The sequence below is a fragment of the Phalacrocorax carbo genome, chromosome 6 (genome assembly GCF_963921805.1).
Source record: "Phalacrocorax carbo chromosome 6, bPhaCar2.1, whole genome shotgun sequence".
In the NCBI taxonomy this organism is placed as follows: Eukaryota; Metazoa; Chordata; class Aves; order Suliformes; family Phalacrocoracidae; genus Phalacrocorax; species Phalacrocorax carbo.
The window spans coordinates 62,141,936-62,163,651 of record NC_087518.1 but is presented as its reverse complement, the minus strand read 5'-3'; the positions used below and the strand labels follow the sequence as shown (position 1 = coordinate 62,163,651).

The 21,716-nt window shown below is 47.9% G+C and overlaps 3 protein-coding genes across 3 annotated transcripts in view; all 3 read right to left on the bottom strand.

Moving 5' to 3' along the window:
* Positions 1-1,019: 1,019 nt before the first annotated feature.
* LOC104051259 (pancreatic alpha-amylase) overlaps positions 1,020-21,716 on the bottom strand; it is a 22,499-nt gene continuing 1,802 nt past the window's right edge. Inside the window, exons 2-11 of the mRNA XM_064455624.1 lie at positions 5,046-5,182; positions 4,304-4,450; positions 3,906-4,103; positions 3,148-3,378; positions 2,613-2,746; positions 2,403-2,525; positions 2,190-2,289; positions 1,864-1,985; positions 1,629-1,754; positions 1,020-1,320 (exon numbers count right to left, since the gene is read on the bottom strand). Coding sequence (XP_064311694.1) covers positions 1,131-1,320; positions 1,629-1,754; positions 1,864-1,985; positions 2,190-2,289; positions 2,403-2,525; positions 2,613-2,746; positions 3,148-3,378; positions 3,906-4,103; positions 4,304-4,450; positions 5,046-5,182 — 1,508 coding nt within the window. The 3' untranslated portion in view covers positions 1,020-1,130. The remainder of the gene's footprint in view (positions 1,321-1,628; positions 1,755-1,863; positions 1,986-2,189; positions 2,290-2,402; positions 2,526-2,612; positions 2,747-3,147; positions 3,379-3,905; positions 4,104-4,303; positions 4,451-5,045; positions 5,183-21,716) is intronic.
* LOC104049233 (pancreatic alpha-amylase-like) lies at positions 12,432-20,723 on the bottom strand. Its single transcript, XM_064455626.1, has 10 exons — positions 20,556-20,723; positions 18,408-18,554; positions 17,918-18,115; positions 16,354-16,584; positions 15,317-15,450; positions 15,107-15,229; positions 14,894-14,993; positions 14,568-14,689; positions 14,333-14,458; positions 12,432-13,167 (listed from the first exon to the last, which is right to left on the bottom strand). Exons 1-10 carry the CDS (start codon positions 20,721-20,723, stop codon positions 12,978-12,980), a joined length of 1,539 nt encoding a protein of 512 aa, XP_064311696.1. The 3' UTR covers positions 12,432-12,977.
* The window catches only part of RNPC3 (RNA binding region (RNP1, RRM) containing 3), a 22,392-nt gene continuing 21,318 nt past the window's right edge, over positions 20,643-21,716 (bottom strand). The window contains exon 15 of the mRNA XM_064455623.1: positions 20,643-20,771. The gene's annotated coding sequence lies outside the window, so the exon portion shown is untranslated. The remainder of the gene's footprint in view (positions 20,772-21,716) is intronic.

Below are 21,716 nucleotides of genomic sequence, written 5' to 3'. Positions count from 1 at the left end.
AGGGTTAGTGCTGAGTGCATGGCTTAAACAAGGGTAGAGTAACCCGGGACGAGCAGGCAGTGCCGATCTGTTTCCAAGGGGCAGGAGGGCTCCCTGACCCGGCCCTGGGGGCAAACAGCAGCGTTGCAATGACTGTTAGCCTCCTGCCACATGGGGCTCCCAGCCTCTGAGGCCGCTCCAGCGACAGATCCAGGGGCTGCGCTCCACACCTTGTCCTCGCAAATACTGAACCCCAGCCTTCCTCTTCTATTTGCTGCCCCCAGAACGGGTCGCGACGGGTGCTCTTGGCCAAGCGGGCGGTCTGATTTAACGCAAGGGCTGCACTCTCGCATTTACCTCGGCGTTTTCTCACGAGAGACGCTGAAATGGGGAAAGCCGCCAGGGCTGTGCTCCATCTGTGGAATTCTCCAAGATACTACAGAATAAGCAAGTCTGACGCACCGCAGGGACAAGAACACGTCACGCTTCAGCCACTCTCACGAGGTCTAAGCGATGCCTGACTATACGGCTTGCTTCCCGGACGCCTTGGGAACAGGCACAGTGACCCCTACTTTGCAACAAGCCACCGGGGCTAACGCTGGACGAGCCGTGGTGTTGATGTGTCCAGGCACAAGCTGACTGGGAGCCAGGCAACCCGCAGGCTTGGCTGATGGCACAGGCTGGAATAACTGCTCGGCACGGCCCAGCTTGCTCTGGCGGCCAAGACCTGGCACTGGTTGGTCACAAGGACCGGCGAAACCGCCTGCGCGCGTAGGCACCGCTCACGGCCGACCGCCCTCAGCGTGGGGTACAGACACGTGCGTGTGTATCGGGCTTGTAAATACTGCATTTTCACTTACCCAGGTGTCCGTTTTGGGTGGTTTTTTTAATTTATTTTATTTCCTCCCGTGTGTCTGTGATGTGGGAAATGGGGTGCTGCATCGCCCTAGAGCCCACCACCGCATTGCCACTGGTTATGCTGGGATATAGTTACGATCCACGTCATTAAGGGACAAAGCATTACTCTTCAATTTGATTGCCATTTATTATTTGCTAGATACAGAGAATCACTCATGCTCGAACACCAGGGAATCACATCTGGGGGAAACAGTAAATGTACAGACCAACTGGAGAAGGACGTCTTTCCTGCGTTATAACTTGGCGTCAACGTGAATTGCAACGAACGGATCTTCAGCAGTGTTACTAATCTGGAAATTAGCCATTCCATCACCAGACACATACACCTGTTTTCCAGAACACTTGTTGCCCTCCTTTTGTCCAGAAATAACATCACAGTAGGTACCAGCAGGCAGTCCAGTTTGCAAGCTGATATTCATATTCCTATGTGAAAATGAGTGAGCACTATTTATCCATTGCTTTCAAAACTGATATTTCAAACTGGGTGTAGGATTTTTGACCCTGATGCTACTCCCTCACTTTGACGGGCATAGTAAAGTGTGGCCTTGCTGATCCGACCACTGCTTTGCTCCCATTTTGACTCTCTAGACCTGGCATGCAAGAGCATGACTCTAGCTCAGGGCTCAGTGAGCGCTTTCATCAGGAGAAGAGGGCATTCACCTTCCCATCAGCATTGCTAATGAGGGATGCTATGCTGCTCTCTGGGGACACGGGCTCTCCCACTGACTTACCAGTCATCATTATTGAAAACGATGAAGCCTTTATTCCCACGGCCAAAAGCCACTTGATTGCTGCCGTTGTCCCACCAGTTGGAGAACGGCTGACCGTCCACCACGTTACGGAAGATAACCATGTTCCTGAAAACGCAAGGAACGGCTCTCACTGCGGCTGCAAGACCTCTACAGCCACGACGAACACGCAGCAAAAGCAACTGCTTCTACTTATTTTTCCTCCACAGCCTCCTACTTTATTTGACGCCAGCGGTGTTCACAGACCCAGTTGTTGCCACACGTGGTGTCTGCATTGAGCGTAACGGGCTTCGTTGAGCCATCCGAGTTACTTGGCGGGCCCATCCAGTCATTGACGTCCTGTAATTAAAACCAGAGGTTTCAAACTTCTGACGGCGAATGCCGCGAGCCTCTCGGTAGAGGAGGGCTAGCTGGAGCATCCGGTTTGCACCTGCTACCTCCAACGGGGCACAGGGAAATCACTTAACGAACGTGAACGCGCCGGACTGCGTCGCTGGCCCTGGTCTGGTCCCTAGTCACTGATCGGCAGGATGACAAGCTTACCCGTCCATTCACAAAATATCTTGGCCAGCGAAAACTCGACATCACACGTGCGAACCCATACGGATGAGCAAGCATGAAGCCAACTGCCATTTTATAAGGCCTGTTTGTTAGACAAAAAAGGTGATGAGCCGCGGAAAGAGAACCGGTGCCAGGGAGGCGCGAGGCGACCCAGCAACAGGACGGAGCATCACCCAGGCAGGAGCGATGCCTTACCTGGGGTCCCAGAAGGTCAGAATGGAAGCTCCTCCGGCCCCGTGCCCGCGCTGGTTGTCGTGATTATCCACAAAGACCAGGGCTCTGTCGGAAGGCACAAAGCCCCAGCCTTCTCCCCAGTTCCTAGCCAAAAACACGGAGACTTGAAGCTACTCTGCCACCCGGCGCACCCAGGGTACCCCGGGGAAGCCGCAGCATCGTCACCCTTACCTTAAGTAGGCCATCTTTTCTCCGTTCCACTTGCGGATCACTGTCCCCAGCTTTGCACCGTATTTGAATTCTGTCACTCGGCCGTTTCCAAAGTAGTCACTGCCTTTGATCGGCTCTCCGCCCAAGTCGATTACCTGGTAATACAAAGGAGAAACTGTGCATCTGTTTTTGTCTCACAGAGACAGAAAATGCAGGGTACAGTCTTCAACGTTAGTTCTTGCTTTACACTGAGAGGAAAGAAATAAAGTATGTTTATTTGTGCTGTGTAGATCAACCCAGAGCCAGTATAATACATGACGGATACATGTAGAAACAATGTCAAAGAAAGAAGGGGTAACGTTGAATGACAATACCTGTTGCGGAGGCATTTTAAAAAAGCAAAACTACGTATGTCTGAAAGCTGCTCCAAAGAAACGGCTGGCTCTTTCTGGGGTAATGTTGAATGAAGGTGTATTACTGCCATTCCTCTGGAGGAGGAAGGTAAAAGGGATACCAACGACAAAGACATACATGAAGGAAAAAGTATGGAGCTTACCTCCTGGTAAATGAAAGGTTTAGTTCCTGCAGCAAACCAGTTAGTATTTAGGTCGTTCAGCTTGTCCAGGAATGCTCTTATGTCCCCAGGCCACATATGCTTGGCGGCATCAATCCGGAAGCCTGCTACGCCAATGTCAATGAGGTGGTTCATGTACTCAGCAACTTTTGAGCGTACATAGTCCTTCTCCAGGGCCAGGTCAAGAAGGCTAACCAAGCGGCAGTCCCGGACCTGTGTAATGAAAAGAGAAAAAAAAATGTTTTGCGGTGCCACTCTGTCAGCTTGTAAAAGCTTTCAGTTTGCTTGTTTTGAGCCATAAAATCCATTCTGTTTGGCTAAGTTGCACAGAAGAGACTTGAGAAAGACCTGCTGCACGTTCTAGCTACAAAAAGGAGTTAGCTGCTCACCCAGGGCACCGCCTTGCACTGCTGTCAGTTTTCCAAGGGGGCTACTTAACAAGATCAGCTGAGTTTACAATGAAAGAGCTCACCACAGCGGGCTCAGTTCAGGAGCAAACTCCTGCACACGCCCACGTGAACCGTGTGAGGAGGGTTCTTGCTTTCTCAGCACATGGACTATTTTGCACCACAAGTACCTTTCCTGAACCTATGTTCACTACTTCACTCACTTAGGTGATAAGCAGAGGTTTGGTGAGAAACTTCTCCATTTATTTGGCCTTACTGTAACGCTTACACAGGTTTAAAAAAAACAAAACAGGAAAAAGTAAAACATGCCAAACTTTAGCCAGAGAAAGTTACCTGATACATATCACCATAATTTTCAATGTCTCCGCTTCCAGTTCGACACTTGCCGTCATTGAAATCCCAGCCAGAGTATGGCACAGCTGGAAAATCTCTGTTCCCAGCGTTAAAATAGCTTCCGCAGGTGGAATGGGTGCCTGAGCCACCCGCAGCCCCACACATGTGATTGACAACAGCATCCACATAAATACGAACCTGGAACAGCAATGAGCACACGTCAGTATGTTTTGTTACGAAGGTGAAGCGAGAGCCAGAGCTTTACCGCATCCCGATTAATTCGATCTTCCCCCCCTTCAGTTTGCGCTCATTTATGCCTCCTTTGAGCACAGTAGCAGTAACTTCTCAGCTGAAACAGCACTTCTTGCCATATCGGCTCCAGATTTTAGGGCACCTACTCCGACGTTGTTGCACCTGGTCACCATGTCTCTGAATTCATTTTCGTTTCCTGATCGAGTGCAGAGCTTGTAGCTGACGGGCTGATATCTTTCCCACCAGGGTCTGTCCGGGTTAGTAATGACAATATTTTCATTTGGAGGTGAAACCTGCAGATAAAATTATGCACTTTGATAAGAAATCAATTGGGTTTATTTCAGTGTTTTCAGGGCACAGCCTGCGCCCAGCCCCTCTGCCCTCGGAGGCAGGCTGGCGCCCAACCCAGTCGCTCCCACAGCATAAGCTCAGCCTGTGAGATGGCTGTATCCTAGACTGGCAGGAGAGACGTCGTCTTTTAGTCCTGTGGGCTACCCAGGCCCAGCACGGGGCTGCTTTCAAGGGCACACGCATGGGAGGGCTGAAGCCACAGGAACTCGTTTTCACCTGGAATAGTGACAGCCTTAGGAAAGGCAAACCCCAGTGCTTATGCACTTCCCTCGGCGCAAGGTACCGAGCAAAGCTGAGCCTTGCTGGGGAAGCGTTGCAGAGGCAAGTGTGCCCCTTTGTACCTGACCTGCCGGAGGTACGACATTGTTCACTGGCCCTGCAGGAGCTAGGGTTGTGTCTAACAGCAGTTACTACTTCCATCCCCCCCCTTCCAACACCAAAGTGACTTGGAGCCAGCTGTCTTCGATTCAGGCATTTTGATGTATTAAGTGAATGCTACAATACCATTTTCCTTCCTACTCACAGGAAATAACTTACCTGAACTCCTCCAAATCCATTAGGAGCTAAATAGCGTTCACACTCAAGAGCAATATCGGCCCAGCGCCATTCAAAGAGGTGCACAATGGACGTCCTCCCGGGGCGAGTGTTGGGGTTGTACTGTGCCCAGCAAAGCCCTACAGCTGCGAGCAGGAGGAGGACGTGCATGATGCCGTCAGTATAAGGCTCTGGGCTCTCCGCTGGCAATTTATACTCCTGCAAGAAGGCAAAGTTCCTATTGCAGCTGGCAAAATTCACACAAGCCTATGCTATCAGTAATTATTTGGCCGGCTAGCTCAATAGCATTCTTCTGTTTTGTTTTTTCCTGGATTGCCCAAAAGCCACCAATAAAATACCTTTTCACAATGATTATGTACTACCACAACCTAAGCAGTCTGTGAGCAGTGCACCTAAGTTCAGAACCGTAGGCTTTCCAATCATGTAAACAAAGATGCTTTAGCAAAAAGTATTGCAAAAACATAACACAAAGACCCTCAAAGGGGTCTCTGGAAGTTAAAAGGAAAGGGGAGCGATTAAAACACAACTGGAAATCTAACAGCTCTAGGAGAATGACCGTGTTTGCCAGCATTCAGAGGCATCCAGCTCTCAGGATTAGTCCAAGCTCAAACCAAGGTACCTGGTCAGCCACTCCCCATCCATCACAGATGCATCACACAACCCATCGTGGGTCTTCACCAGGCGCATCACACTGGAAACCAGAGACTGAGCCCTTTTCGTGTCTGAACTTTTTCTAGCGTTGTTGCCCAGTCCATGCTAGGACCTGTCACCGCTTTTCTTCACATGGGTGTGCAGAGGAGCTGCTGCTCTACCTGCCTGGAAGTGATCGCCGCTGCAAGGGTTTTCCATGCCCACAGAGACTCTGCATAACGTTTCATCTCACTTTAAATGACCAGTGGTTCATCTGAGTGAAGGGAGGAAAGCCAAAATCAGATACAAGGTTACACTGCAGATGAGTTTTAGCTGCCTGACATAGAACTGGATTTTAAAGCCAGAGCTGTTGCCCAAGTCCCTTTTGCTTTTTCCTACAATTTCCTCCTAAAAAAAAAGAAACAAAAAAACCCCCACAAAATAAAAAAAAAAACAACCTGAAATTTGCTCATGACATAATTTCAAGTCTTCATTTGGAACTGATATAACACAATCAAGATCTCAGCAACAAAGTTCCATGAATAATTCAAGTCATGCTGATGGTAAAACAACACTCTGAGAGAATACAGCGCCCAGAAAATCCCTGATATTTGAAGAATACCTGTGAGAAAACAAAAAAGTGTGCGTGTCCTGGTTTCGGCTGGGCTAGAGTTAATGTTCTCCCTGGCAGCTGGTGCAGAGCTGTTGTTGGATTTAGCATGGGAATAACGTTGATAACACACTGATGTTTCAGTTGTTGCTGAGTAAGTGCTTACACTAGTCAAGGACTTTTCAGCTTCTCGTGCCCTGCCGGCGAGAAGCCGGGTGGGGGCACAGCCGGGGCAGCTGACCCCAACTGGCCAGAGAGATGTCCCATACCATATGATGCCATGGTCAGCGTGTAAACTGGGGGGAGTTGGCCTGGGGAAGCAGCGATCGCTGCTCAGGGACGGGCCGGGATCGGTTGGTGCGTGGTGAGCAACTGCATTGTGCATCACTTGCTTTGTCTATTATTGTTATTACTATTTTACTTTTTTAATATTTAAATTATTAAACTGTCTTTAGCTCAGCCCATGAATTTTCTCACTTTTACCCTTCCACTTTTCTCTCCATCCCACCGTGGGAGAGTGAGCGAGCAGCTGCGTGGGGGCTGAGTTGCTGGATAGGGTTAAACTACAACAGTCCTTTTTGGTGCCCAGTGTGGGCACGAAGGATTTGCGGTAATAACAGATTAACCAGAGCCTGTTAAGGAATTTATATCTGTTAACAGTTGCTGGTCACGATATCGATTCATCTGTTGTCGATAGTAGTTTTTCTGATCTGCGCCAAGTTCTTTTTATTGCAGTACATGTTAAGGCTTGGTGTTGGGTTTTGCAGTTTGCTGTGCTCTGCAGGGATTAGGAATGCTTTGCCTGGGAGATTTGTTATTAAAACACTGGCCTTGAGCTTTATCTGGTATTTGGGCTTTGTAGTGAAGACATTACTGTACTTCGGGTACCTCCTCATGGAGACAATTAGCAGTTATACCTCCTCCGCTGAGAGTTTTAGTATGGAGAAAATATAGAATATCTTTGTTACCTTCTCACTGATGTCTCCTCCTTTGTTACAAAAACTTCGCTATCATCTTGAACATCCTTGGGTGATTGAGATATGTCTGTTGGTATTTCTTGGGAATATTGTTTCAGTTCTGTCTAAGGTTAACCAGCAATTTAAGAATATCATCCAGAGACCTGCCCCGAGGCTGGGTAGTTACGAGCGGCAGGGTATGTGGGATAGTATGGCCCAATGCCTAGGGCAGTGGGTACCCCAGTGATCTGGGATTGCACCCCTCAACAAGTGCAGAATCCTGAAAAACTGGTAAAGTATTTTTGGAAAATTATGCTCTCACCCTGGCAGCTCCAGAGAGCCACAGCTCACTGCAACATGCTGGGGCTGGCCCGTGCCTACCGAGCCCTGCTCAACACTATTCAGTGCCCGCAAGGGGAAGGGAAGGCCTCCGGAGCTGGCAACAAAACATCAGGCACTGTGGCTATGCCAACCTCAGCACCCGGCGCTGCCGTTGAACCAGCGAGCCAACCCATGCCCCGGTATCAGTCACCCCTATACACAAGGAAAAATGCACAAGAAAAATGAGCTCACTGACTAAGGGATGAAGGTGAACCAGGGCCATCACGTGAACAGGAGGAGGAAGCGGCAGCCCCCCCCATAAATGAGACCGAAACCACCTGATCCCTATCCCTGAGTGAGCTGTGAAATATGCAAAAAGCTTGCAGTCGCTGTTCGGGTGAGCATTGTCACCTGGCTGCTGCGATGCTGGGCTAGCGGGGCCAGTAGCCTGCACTTAGAGGGAAGGCAGCCAAGCAGCTGGGATCCCTTTCTAGTGAAGGGGGCAGTGACAAAGCAATTGGCAAAGGACCACAAGCCCTCAGCCTCTGGAGGCAACGCCTGGCCGGAGAGAAGGAAAGGTGTCCCTTCAAGGAAGAGGCTACATGTCACCCAGGCAAGTGGCCCACCATGGAGAGGTACCCAGTACCTGAGGGAATTAGCCAGGCTGGAGGTGATTTATGGTGGCCTGAGCAGTGAGCAGTCACCCAAAGAGCCAGACGGCGGCAGGGGCACACAACCCACGTGGCAGAAGTTTGCACAGAGCTCACCATTGTCACATTCAAACTCACCGCCAGTGCTGGCCTGGAAAGGCAGAGAGGACCCAACGGTGGATGACTTGGCTGGCCAACTCAGCAACGCAGAGAAAGTCGCTCTTCCCTCCTACAGGCCTGTGTCTTGGCTGTGGAGAAACTGCCTGAAACACTGCCCTGGGGGGTTCCAGCGACTTGAAGCGGTTATGTCCTACGTCCCACCTGTACGGACCAGTATCTCAGCCATTAGGCGCAAGCGTCCCCCTGCTCAGAGAGAGCATATAGTGGATACACGCCGTGGGCCACCCTATGGTCTTACCTGCATGCCCACAGGGAGGACATGAGGCGGTGGGATGGAAAACCTGCCTCGACCCTAGAGCCACAGGTGAGTTGCAAGGGAAAACCCTCACAAAAAGGGGTTCTTCCAGGAGCACTGCTGCTCCTCTTTCCAGTGGGAGGTTCCCCAGACAGCGTAGAAGGGCTGATCTTATTAATGATCTAAATGCAGAGCCTTCTGGTTCATATTTACAAGAAGCGAGTAACAAATACTATGACCGGGAGTAGAGGGGCCCTGCCTCCAGCCAGGGGAGGAAAGGGACAACTGGGTTTACTGGACTGTGTGGATCTGGTGGCCTGGCACATCCGACCCACGGGAGTCTAAGGCCCCAGATGACATCAGTGCACCTTAATGCCATCAAACTGTAGGGGCCTGCCTTGAAGGGCTGTTATGATGGGTGGAGCCCAAAGTCATGGACTTAATGAACTCAGCAGACGTTTTACAGGGATGGCCTGTAGACTTAGGGAATGATACCTGGTGTCAAAAGACAGCAGAATCAGGTGATTAGCTGGGATGTATTGGAAAGTGTGGGACATGGGCATGACATAGATGGTATAGAATACAGGGTGGATCTTGTTCTGGTTTCAGCTGGGAGGGGGTTAATTTCCTTCCTAGTAGCTGGTGCAGTGCTGAGTTCTGCATTTAGGATGGGAATAATGCTGGTAACACCCTGATGCTTTAGTTGTGTCTGAGCAGGGCTTGCACTAGTCAAGGACTTTTTCAGCTCCCTGTGCTCTGTGGGTGCACAAGGGGTTGGGAGGGGACACGGCTGGGACGGTGACCCCAAGTGGCCCAAGGGATATTCCATACCATACGACATCGTGCCCAGTATATAAACTGGGGGCAGCTGGCCGGGGGGCAGCGATCGCAGCGCTCAGGGGTGGGTTGGGCATCGGTCTGCGGGTGGTGAGCAATTGTACTGTGCATCGCTTGCTTTAGATATTCATCTTCATTATTGTTATTGTTTTACTTTATTTTATTTCAATTATTAAACTGTCTTTATCTCAACCCATGAGTTTTCTCACTTTTACCCTTCTGATTCTCTCCCCATCCCGCCAGGGGTGAGTGAGTGAGCGGCCGCGTGGGGCTGAGCTGCCGCCTGGGGTTAAACCACACCGCCACAAAGTGGCACATCCACGCCAAGAGAAAAGAAATCTCAGTGCACTTTGTACCTGAACTGCCTCCAGTATGTTCTTTCTGAAACTACTCATGCCATTGACTATGTCACATGCATCCTTCTCTTTCCCAGAATTTGTCTTCAAGGACGAATCGCAGAGGCAGGTCCCATTTGCCCACCTGTTCATTTTCGTATCGCAGCCCTTATCAAAGGTCTCTTTTTCCACTACAATGAGGAAATAGTAAATTACTGCGAATGACCTTGCCTACTCGCTAACAGCAAGGAACCCTGGAGATGACTGCACCTTGTGATGACCAATTGAGGGAGCACAGACCGCCCCCACCCCGTTCCTCAGCATTACTGAGCGCAGCCACATGTGCCGGAGGGTTATTTTTACATCCCCATTCCCTGTGGGGTTCCCCGATGGGCGGGCACGTCGCTGCATAACGTTCTGTTTCCAATGACACGTGTGTGCCACTGAAATGCGGCGCTGTCAGCCAAGGGGAGTGAGGGCCCGTCGCTGCCAGCCCCATGCAAGGGGTGGCCCAGCCACTCAAGGCGACTGGGAGCCCTCGCTGACCGGCGGCAGGACTTCAGCGCGCTGAGGGAACACAGGCGGGCAGGAGAGAAGGTGGTCAGCCAGCAGGGAGGCGTGATGAGCCTTTCTGAAGTATAACCCCACGTAGAAAGTATTTAATGTGCGGTTTCAAATGTAGCATCTCTTTTAGCATGGTAAAAACATCAGGTGCCTAACAAATGGCCTCTGATTTTTTCAGGGGAGTTTTTAGGGGAGTTGAAGCTTTGGGTCGATGAGATGTTGGAGGGGTTTGGCTGTGTTCTGAAATCCTGTGTTTTAATCCATTTGAGCCCCCAGTATCCTTGGAAACCTGCTTGTGAAGAACTGGAGGATGTGGGTTCTAGGCGTTGAAACTAGACCCTTTTACGTGCAGTTGTTTTCACTGCAAGCCTAAAGAAGCAGGCCTGCTCTTACGTGTCCCTCTGCAGTCATAGCACAGCTCTGTCCATCAAATACGCAATCAGTACCGTGCTGCAACGGCAGAGCCTTCCCAACACACCACTGCAAAGCCTACCAGCGCGGGACTGACCGACCCACCCCTCCAAAGGGAGAAGGCGCCGCGGAGACAGGCAAGCGCGACTTGCCCGTGAAGCTCAGGGAATAACGCAGGCTGTAACGCTCCACAGGTGTGGCAAAGAATGCTGACTTTTATCTCAGCACAAAGAGGGCTGGAGGGTGGCCTTTGTGTTAGATAAACAGCTGTGTCAGCCGAGACATCAGCTGGTCATGTCACTGTTTATCCCCGAGTTAATTCAAAGAGGGTGAATGGCCCCTGGTTTAGCCAGCCCAGCGTGGGGAGGCGTGTACGCATGGCTCAGCACAACAGCGATTATAAAAAACTAAACACCTACCAAAAGATTTTCGAAGATAGCGATGGGCTTTAGCTGGTTTCAACCCGCATATTCCTTTCCAGTCTCCGGGGACACCCAGCATCGTGGTGGTGAGTGTGTTACAGACACCAGGAAGGGAGGCCACAGCCATACTGTGAATGAACTGCATATTGCAATTGTTATATTTTTAAGCGTAACTTACATTTGTATTGTGATTTCAGTATATTTTGTAGCACTTTGCTAAGTCAGAAAAAGTATCTAGCATCAATCATCTCCAAATAAGTAAATTTGATATTAAACATCGCCGCCTGCACACATGGAATATCTAAAAGCTGGTCAGAGTATTGGACTCTGACACAGAGCGATCTCAGTGCGATCATCTGCTTCACTGCTAGGTAGCCTGACCAAACGAATAAGCAATGTTGTCGTGCTCTGTCAAACAACGGCTTGAAGGGTGCGAAAAGGTGCCTAAGTGTGCTTGCGTATTGAACACAGTGTTCAACCGTTCCCAGACAGGTTATTGAAACCAGTGTAAGAGACTAAGGAGATGGTGGTCTTAAAGATGCTCAGTTGGCAATATTAGACTTGAATTACCATCTTTAAGAAAACAGAACATGTCTATATTCGTTGCTGCTCACTGGAGAGGTGAGTACCATCACACGCTACAAAGCTGAGACTGGCCTCCTCTCAGGAAAGACAGTTCTCAGCTTCCAGTGGTAGTTCCCACAGCCAGCCCACTGCAAACCCCAGGAAGGGTGGCAAACAGTGGTTTCAGAGAAGCAGAGAGCCAGTACAAGAAAAGATTAAGCTGTCGTAGCTGTAGGACCTATAAAATCATGCCAGTTTCCACAGCAGAGACATATTCATCACCTTGATTGTAAATCTGCAGCTGCCAGGATACTGCCACCATCACACACGACATGAGACACCGTGCTTTTAAACCAGCCTTCCTGAAAACTGACCTCAGGGATGTTCTAGCACAAAATGGGTGTGAGCCCACCCCTTTATCACCCCAGTTTGCACAAAAAGAGTGGAGCCAGTCTCTTTCAAAGGGGCAGGAGGGATCCCTGACCTGACCCTGGGGGAAAACAGCAGCTTTGCAATGACTGTTTTATTTCCTCCCGTGTGTCTGTGATGTGGGAAATGGGGTGCTGCATCGCCCTAGAGCCCACCACCGCATTGCCACTGGTTATGCTGGGATAAAGTTACAATCTGCTTCATTAAGGGACAAAGCATTACTCTTCAATTTGATTGCCATTTATTATTCGCTAGATACAGAGAATCACTCATGCTCGAACACCAGGGAATCACATATGGGGGAAACAGTAAATGTACAGACCAATGGGAGAAACACATTTTCTCCTGTGTTATGACTTGGCGTCAACTTGAATTGCGCCACGTTTCAGCCCAAAGGTGGCTCCCCTTGATTTTTGGACATGCTGTTAATTCCCAGCCCAGCTTCCCCAGAAAAAGAACTACATTTCTACTTATGCACAATACATAATTAAGCCATTTCAATTTTCTTTTTTTTTTTTTTTTTAGTACTTTAACTGAATAAAGCCCAATTACAAAGGCAAAGAGGCGCATATCGCCTCTTCCAGATCTGCACTAGCACCACTGGCTCCTCTCTCTGTAGAGCAGCTGCTTGGTATTTCATTAATATAAGCTACTACATTTTGCTTTACCGTGGTTCATTCGGTGCTGGCGCGGCAGGACAATCAGACCGCCTTGTACTCGACTAGCAAAAACACAGAAGAGAAGAAACACCACGTGCACAACAGAGCTAGTTACAATTTAGCATCAACGTGAATTGCGACAAACGGGTCTTCATCCTCGCTACTAATGAGGAAATCAGCCACGCCATCAGCAGTAACATGAACTTCAACTGCGGTACAGCGGTCACCTTCCTTTTGCCCAGAAACGACGTCGCAGTAAGTGCCAGCAGGGAGCCCAGTCTGCAGCGTTTCATTCAAAGACCTTTGGAAAACATTGAAATGCCATAAGGATTAGTTGGACTCTCAAATGCTTTGCAACTCATGTTAAAGACCTCCTCAGATGTTAGGTAAGTCTGGAGTTGTTATTCTGCAGCACTTCTCTGGTCACTCCAGAATCTGTTCTCCCACAAAATTACAAGACTCTAGGACTGCTGAGTGAGGAGGCTGGAAAACCACCAAAGGGTCACGCTGTGCTCGGGCATCGAGAGGCTGGTCAACACGAACGAGTTAAAATAATCTTCCATGTGAGCTCTTCTACATTATGGGCACTTAAAGGAACGTGGTTCTGTTCACATAGAATTACACTCCTTTACCGTGAAGAAAAATAATTACACAAATAATTAATACAGTAGTATTTAATGACAGGAAACTTTGGTGTTCTCACTCTCCAGGAACTTTAGGACTTGAATTCCAGAACTTCAAATTACACTCTAGTGCAATTTTCGTTTTTCCCTACCAAACCCCAGTTAGCTTCTTCTGACTATCCCGTTAGAAGTTCTCAAAAATGTCTCTGTTAGCAACTTGGTTTTTAAGGAGCTTAAAAGGTACTTGAAAATGCCAGATTCCACACAGATATTGTACTTCCTGACATCATGGTACCCTAGAAGAACATACCAAAATAGCCCAAAAAACTGTCAGCCTTAATAAAATTCCTCTCAAGTCTTTGCAGGATGTCCAAAAGGAGAGCACAGTAGGCTGGAAGAAAAAGTTAACTGAAAAGTCAACCACTACATCCTTCAAATTGCTCATCACCCCAACCTACTTCTAATTATTATAGATCTAATGCACTCCAGGTCGCTTAAATAACCTCACTGATGCGTACAAGATTGCAACACAGTTTTTAAAACTGCTGCTTTTGCACCATATGCCCGAGGTGCCAAGTCCCCTTGTTTCTATAAGATCAGATATTGCTGGCTGACCATGCTCTTCAGTGACAGAGCCAACTCCAGCAACTGGGAAATACAAGAGCACAGAACCAGGCCTAACCTCGGACCGTGAGTCGTGCTCTTGGTAGAGTGGAGAAAGCTAAGTTTAAACTGCGAAGAGCCAAGATGGAGGAAGCACGTTACAAAGTTCTGCTTGAGCTCGCAATACCTTAAAAGCTTTCTCTGCTAGCTAGAAGTGTAATTTATTCCTCTCTTACTTACCAGTCATCATTATTGAAAACGATGAAGCCTTTATTCCCACGGCCAAAAGCCACTTGATTGCTGCCGTTGTCCCACCAGTTGGAGAACGGCTGACCGTCCACCACGTTACGGAAGATAACCATGTTCCTGAAAACGCAAGGAACGGCTCTCACTGCGGCTGCAAGAGCTCTACAGCCACGACGAACACGCAGCAAAAGCAACTGCTTCTACTTATTTTTCCTCCACAGCCTCCTACTTTATTTGACGCCAGCGGTGTTCACAGACCCAGTTGTTGCCACATGTGGTGTCTGCATTGAGCGTAACGGGCTTCGTTGAGCCATCCGAGTTACTTGGCGGGCCCATCCAGTCATTGACGTCCTGTAATTAAAACCAGAGGTTTCAAACTTCTGACGGCGAATGCCGCGAGCCTCTCGGTAGAGGAGGGCTAGCTGGAGCATCCGGTTTGCACCTGCTACATCCAACGGGGCACAGGGAAATCACTTAACGAACGTGAACGCGCCGGACTGCGTCGCTGGCCCTGGTCTGGTCCCTAGTCACTGATCGGCAGGATGACAAGCTTACCCGTCCATTCACAAAATATCTTGGCCAGCGAAAACTCGACATCACACGTGCGAACCCATACGGATGAGCAAGCATGAAGCCAACTGCCATTTTATAAGGCCTGTTTGTTAGACAAAAAAGGTGATGAGCCGCGGAAAGAGAACCGGTGCCAGGGAGGCGCGAGGCGACCCAGCAACAGGACGGAGCGTCACCCAGGCAGGAGCGATGCCTTACCTGGGGTCCCAGAAGGTCAGAATGGAAGCTCCTCCGGCCCCGTGCCCGCGCTGGTTGTCGTGATTATCCACAAAGACCAGGGCTCTGTCGGAAGGCACAAAGCCCCAGCCTTCTCCCCAGTTCCTAGCCAAAAACACGGAGACTTGAAGCTACTCTGCCACTCGGTGCACCCAGGGTACCCTGGGGAAGCCGCAGCATCGTCACCCTTACCTTAAGTAGGCCATCTTTTCTCCGTTCCACTTGCGGATCACTGTCCCCAGCTTTGCACCGTATTTGAATTCTGTCACTCGGCCGTTTCCAAAGTAGTCACTGCCTTTGATCGGCTCTCCGCCCAAGTCGATTACCTGGTACAGAAAATAGAGCTAGGGCACCCGTTTCTACTTAAAAAAACCCAGACAAGTAGAAGGCATTGCCCTAGACATTGTTTTACGGAGGAGGCACTCCTGGAGCTACGTATATCATTTGGCTTACTTGCAAAATTGTATTTAAAGCTATTTTCTTCATTTTATCTCAGCCTAGCGGTGAACTGCCTCCATCCTAAACCTCCTTACGCTGACTGATCACTACCGCTTAATTAAGGCTTGGGCCATACCAACTTTATTCTTAGTCTAGTGACCAATGCCTCTGCTTCCAGCACATGGGCAACCTCATTTCAACATGGAGCTAAAGAATGCTTCACTATTTGCCCTAGACCTTGCAGGCAACATACTGATTTAATAACGTGAGTCTAGCAACTTCAGCTTCTGCTGACTGAGACCAACAACCACCTGCTTCTTAGGTCTTGTCAGGATTTGTTACTCAAACGTAAAACACAAATTCAGAGTGCCAAATAACACTGGTTATGCCATTGGAAAACAACATTTCATACCATAATCGCTATTTATCCCTCCTGTTGCAATGTATTATCCAGAATTTAAAACTGAGAGAGTGAAATCTCTTTTTTAAACCGTCAGAATTGTTACACTGACTTCGATGCAGTAAATTTCATCTCAAGTGAAACTTCTAGGTTACCTAGTTCTAGAAGGTCCAAAACAACTGGGGCATTCTGCATGTCGATGACCATTTGTGGGCAGATTAGATATTTGTAAATTACAGTTATTAATTCTCAGGGACGATTTCTATAGATCTTGAGTCTGAAAGCTGCTCAGGCCCAGCTCAAGCAAAGCATCACTCGCAGCGTGGGACCGAGTCTATTCTGTGTCTGCAAGAAATATGTTTGTAAAGTACAACTGAAAAAAAAAGATTACCTCCTGGTAAATGAAAGGTTTAGTTCCTGCAGGAAACCAGTTAGTATTTAGGTCTTTCAGCTTGTCTAAGATCGCCTTCACATCCCCAGGCCACATATGCTTGGCGGCATCAATCCGGAAGCCTGCTACGCCAATGTCAATGAGGTGGTTCATGTACTCAGCAACTTTTGAGCGTACATAGTCCTTCTCCAGGGCCAGGTCAAGAAGGCTAACCAAGCGGCAGTCCCGGACCTATATAAAAATTCTGACATGAGACATTTTTCACCTGATAAACCAAACGCTGTGTTCTACATATGATTTGAATTGTTATCTACATTTCAATGTGAAACTAAAACCTCCTCCAGCCACTGTTCGCCATGCATACCTTTGCCTTGGACGGTTATCTTGGACACTATCTACGCAGAAGGAGCATGAAGCAGGCTGCATTCACCCAGCTCACACAGCTGTAGGTGCTCAAGGATTATAACAGAGTCAAACCATTAAATCTATACTCAGTTTTATAATGCAAGTATAGGGCAAAAATATGATAGATTATTTTCACTCCAGTGTATTAAGGAAGAGATTCATTATTATTTGAAGCGCACTCATTTATTCTCTGACGTAGGAAAGATGTCTAGAAATTATATTTCTAAATATTCTAAAAAGCTTGAGTTATTATAGCCTTATAAAACATTAAATCCTTGTTTTCTATTCCCTTTTTGCCTTTCCTTCCTGTAAATACAAAATGATGGGCATCAATTTTCATCAAAAGAACACATTAAACAAACACCAAATTGCTTTTTAAAATATCTCTTATGATGGGTTTTCCATGGCCGTGCACTTCTGCCTCGGGAGACCAAGGTGCATCGGCCTACGTTGCAAACTGTACTAAAGACTTGGCTATAAAGATGCTCAGGAGTTCAGGAACATTTAAAGACTCCCCTTCTTCTGCCGTTTCTCCAAAACCTCTCTCCCCTCAGCTTAGATTCAGGAAAGATCAAATGCATTTGAAAGGCATAAGAGGTTATTTAAGATAGATGGGTATTTAACTTTAAAACTACCACAGAACGAAAGCTGCTTTTATAAAGGCCTGACCTCATAATCTGATATAGAGGAACAGATAGTCTTCTGGGAAGAGAAATCTCTAAACAGAAGGTTGATTCTCAAGATTTTAGCATTATTGGTTTTCTTTATGAAATCCTAATCTCGCTCTTCTGCAATTGAGACCACAGACAATTTCCAAATTACAATAAAAGGCAAAAAACCCACCTTTTTTTTTAAACACCAAAACCCCACACAAGATAACCCCTAAACAGATTTTACAAACTTTAAAACCGTCTTTATAAAGTATCTACGCATATTTGTTTAAAACTGAAATTGAGCTATTGGCTCAAGTACAGCCCTCCCTTTAAGAAGTGGTGTTCCTGATAGCAGCGCTAACCTCTGGTCTCAGGTTGGATGGTTTTCCATGAGATTTTTCACCTTGTTTTGTTTTTTTACAAACATCTGACAGTAAAAGGGAGCAAAGAAACCACAGCCCAGGAATGGATGTACGTGAAAATTATGTTTATAGTTCTAGGTTTACCTGAGATATATCATGATAATTCTCAATATCTCCACTTCTAGATTTACATTTACCATCATTAAAGTCCCAGCCAGAATATGGCACAGCTGGAAAATCTTCAGTCTTTGCATTGAAATAGCTTCCACACGTAGCATGGTTGCCAGCACCAGCGCTAGCGCCGCACATATGGTTGATTACTGCATCCACATAAATATGTACCTAGAGAACAGCATTCACGCTTCAGTTTGAGAAAGCTACTTCCCGCAGCCCCACTAATTAACGTTCTCCCTCTCTTACCTCCTGCCCTATCCCCCCTTTTCTGCTTGCTTGCAATTACTTTAAAATATTTCTCTTTTATTAACATATAGCAATGGGGATATAACATGCATCTCAACAGATGGGCAGAAAAATTCCCCACCTTCACTCCAGCGCTACCCTGCCTTCCCTTCTAAATTACCGGTTGCCTCTGTCCTTGCATTGTTAACACCAGAAGGGCTTTCAAAGCACTCACGCCAACTTTGTTGCACCTGGTCACCATGTCTCTAAATTCAGTTTCATTTCCAGATCGTGTGCACAGCTTGTAGCTGACGGGCTGGTATCTTTCCCACCAGGGTTGCCGGGGGTCAGTAATGATCACATTTTCATTTGGAGGTGAAACCTGTGAATAAGAGGGTGTCTCTTGGTAACAGGATAATAGTTTGTTCACCCAGTATTGATAGAGAAAGACGATAAAAATAGAAGATGCGGTCCCTTTAATGTAGGGCACTCACAATACCTAACCCACACAGACCCCCCCCGTACCCTCTGCTTACACTGAAGTGGGCTGGAAATAAAAGACTTGGGCTTGGAGCTCCAGCAGGTAGAAACATACTATAAAAATGATGTCCATGGACATAGCGCCCTAGTTATCTTTGCGGATGGAGGCCTCAGAGATCAACAGAAGGGTGTGAAATCCGAAGGACTGGTCAGGAGAGAGAGCCCAGAATCAGGAAGGAACCGATTGCTGAGCAACCGACAGAACATCCTGCCCTTAAAATTGATCGAACTGCCCATTTTTGTAATGCTTTGGATAAAAGCGTTCTTGACGTGACATTTGTCACAATTTCCAGATACGCTATACCTCTTCCTTTTATAGACAAACTTTCGCTGCTGCCTCCAAGCCTCTGGGCCTAACCCCCCGATGCCACCAGTCCTCAGAGACCCCCAGGCTGCCGCCCGCCTGGCCGCCACTACCGCCTGCGTCGCCGGAGCACGACAGTGCTCCCTGTCCCTTAGCTTTGTGACCATCTGACAAAGCTTACTTTCTAAGATCCTGTCAGAGCATGGATTAAAAAGACATCCAAGCATATACCAGTTTAAAATCAATCAGGCCTGCGTGCCTGGAAAGAAGGTTGCAAAGAAAAGATGCATTATTTGAAGATTATGGGAAAATTCTCACTCAGGCCAGCTTGCAAGCTCCCAGGCTACAGGAGAGGCAGACTTAAGGCCCTTGAGGGGCTGGAGCGTGTCCAGAGAAGGGCAGCGGGGCTGGGGCAGGGTCTGGAGCACAAGTGTGCTGGGGGGCGGCTGAGGGGGCTGGGGGGGTTTAGACTGGAGAAGGGGGGGCTGAGGGGAGCCCTTCTCGCTCTCTGCAGCTGCCTGAGAGGGGCTGGAGTGAGGGGGGGCTGGTCTCTGCTCCCAGGTCACCAGTGACAGGACGAGAGGGAACGGCCTCAGGCTGCGTCAGGGGAGGTTTAGGTTGGGTGTGAGGGAAAATGTCTTCCCTGCCAGGCCCTGGCACAGGCTGCCCAGAGAGGGGGGGAGTCACCAGCCCTGGGGGGGTTCAAAAAACATGCAGACGTGGCACTTCAGGGCACAGTTTAGGAGGCCTGGGGGTGTTGGGCTGGGGGTTGGACTTGACGATCTTAGAGGTCTTTTCTAACCTGAATGATTCTACGATTCCGTCGCCAATTTTTCCTGAGCAATCTGACAAATAAAGGGAAGCGGTTTAATAGGTGGCAGCTCCCCAGCCGTACCACCCCACCCATCTGACACCGCAGCTTCCACAGCGGCACGCGGCTGCTGCTCAGACGGAGCCGCCTCCCGTCGCTGCACCTCCACCAGAACCTGTGGGCAGCTCACTTCTGCCTGCTCACCCCACGCTCCTGCAAAGGAGGGTCTCTCAACAGCTTACTGTGACACGTGGCTTTACAGAAAGAAACTGCCAGTTTGGGTGAATAGAATTAGCAACCTTTTGTATTTATTTATTTAAAACCTTCAGCACTGTGGTGTTCTCTTTAGGAGCCCTTTTCTTCAGTCATAGTTTCATTTTATGTGTATCTAGCTCTTAAAAGCTTCCCTTAATTTAAATAATAGCAAGCAGATAAATGTAGGTTACTCTTCACAGCAATAAAAAAAAAGATTTAGCCCGTGATATGCAATTCTAATTCATCTAAATGTAATAGTACAGAGTGCAAAACATGCACTTTGGAGCCATGGAATAAATTCACGCTTACACGATGATAGCTGAGGAATATATTTGTCAGCATTTATTACTTCCATTACCAATTTCTGTTTTTCTTCCTCAGTACCTGTCCTTTGGTGAATTGACTATTTTCTCTGAAAAACAAATTACCGTCTACGTAGCAATTTTACTACCTACTGATAGGAACAGACATACCTGAACTCCTGCAAATCCATTAGGAGCTAAATAGCGTTCACACTCAAGAGCAATATCGGCCCAGCGCCATTCAAAGAGGTGCACAATGGACGTCCTCCCGGGGCGAGTGTTGGGGTTGTACTGTGCCCAGCAAACCCCTACGATTAACAGAAGAAAACAGACACCCATCCTGTGCTCTGCGGTCAGTTGCGCTCTTCTTACTGCCTATTTATGTTCCTGCAAGAGGGTAAAGTACACATTACAAAATACACATTTAAAAGTAAACGGCCATCACTGGCATCATTTTTATTTAACGTTACTTGATTGTCATTTTGTTTGAGAATTGGCTTCTACCTAAGCTATATCAACACCCCCATACTAACCGTAACTTTGTTTTTCTGTGGTTAAAATTCAGGCAGTGCCTAACACAGGCTGTCTCTAGTGTGCAAAAGTCATGTTGTTATTAGTATAAAGCCCCCCCAAAACCACCCCATAAGGCGAAGGAGCCTTTACAGAGGGTGAAATGGGCATTTCATTTCTCATTTCATTGTAACACTTTACATCCCTATTTATCCTTGAGAGGCATCTTTTCTTTCAGTCTGTGTTACTATGACTTGTGCATATTTAGACGAGGCCATGGAGAAGCAGCACGCTTCTTATCGCGGGTTGCCACGACAGCCCAGGTCCTCTGGAGGTCTAACATTAGCGAGCCCGTCATTCGTGGTACACAGGACATCTATCATTCAAACAGCCGCCCTCATCCTGGGAGATCTCTCTGAGACAGAAGTGACCCAAAATCAGAAATGCTAAATATTTAATCTCTGTACACCTGCAGGATTTGCGTGGAGATACTCTAATACGGCTCGCGGAGGTTGGAAGTGCTGTGAGGAGCCATAACCAAGAAGGCTCCTTCTCAGCGCCCCGGTACCGAGCTCTGCAAAGGCACCAAAGGAGCTTTCCAAAGGAGGAAAAACACCAGCACTGCTTCTGATGAGCCAGGCTACGAGCTATACTTCCCAGTCCATATTGTATTTGTATTTACTTGCATATGAGCACGGATGACAAGCCTGTTAAAATCGCCTCTCCTTTTTTCATCTAGAGCGATACAACTTAAAACAAACCAGAAATTAAACTACTTTCAAAGTTTACGTTATGCTATTTAGGATCTCATTTTTGCGCTCT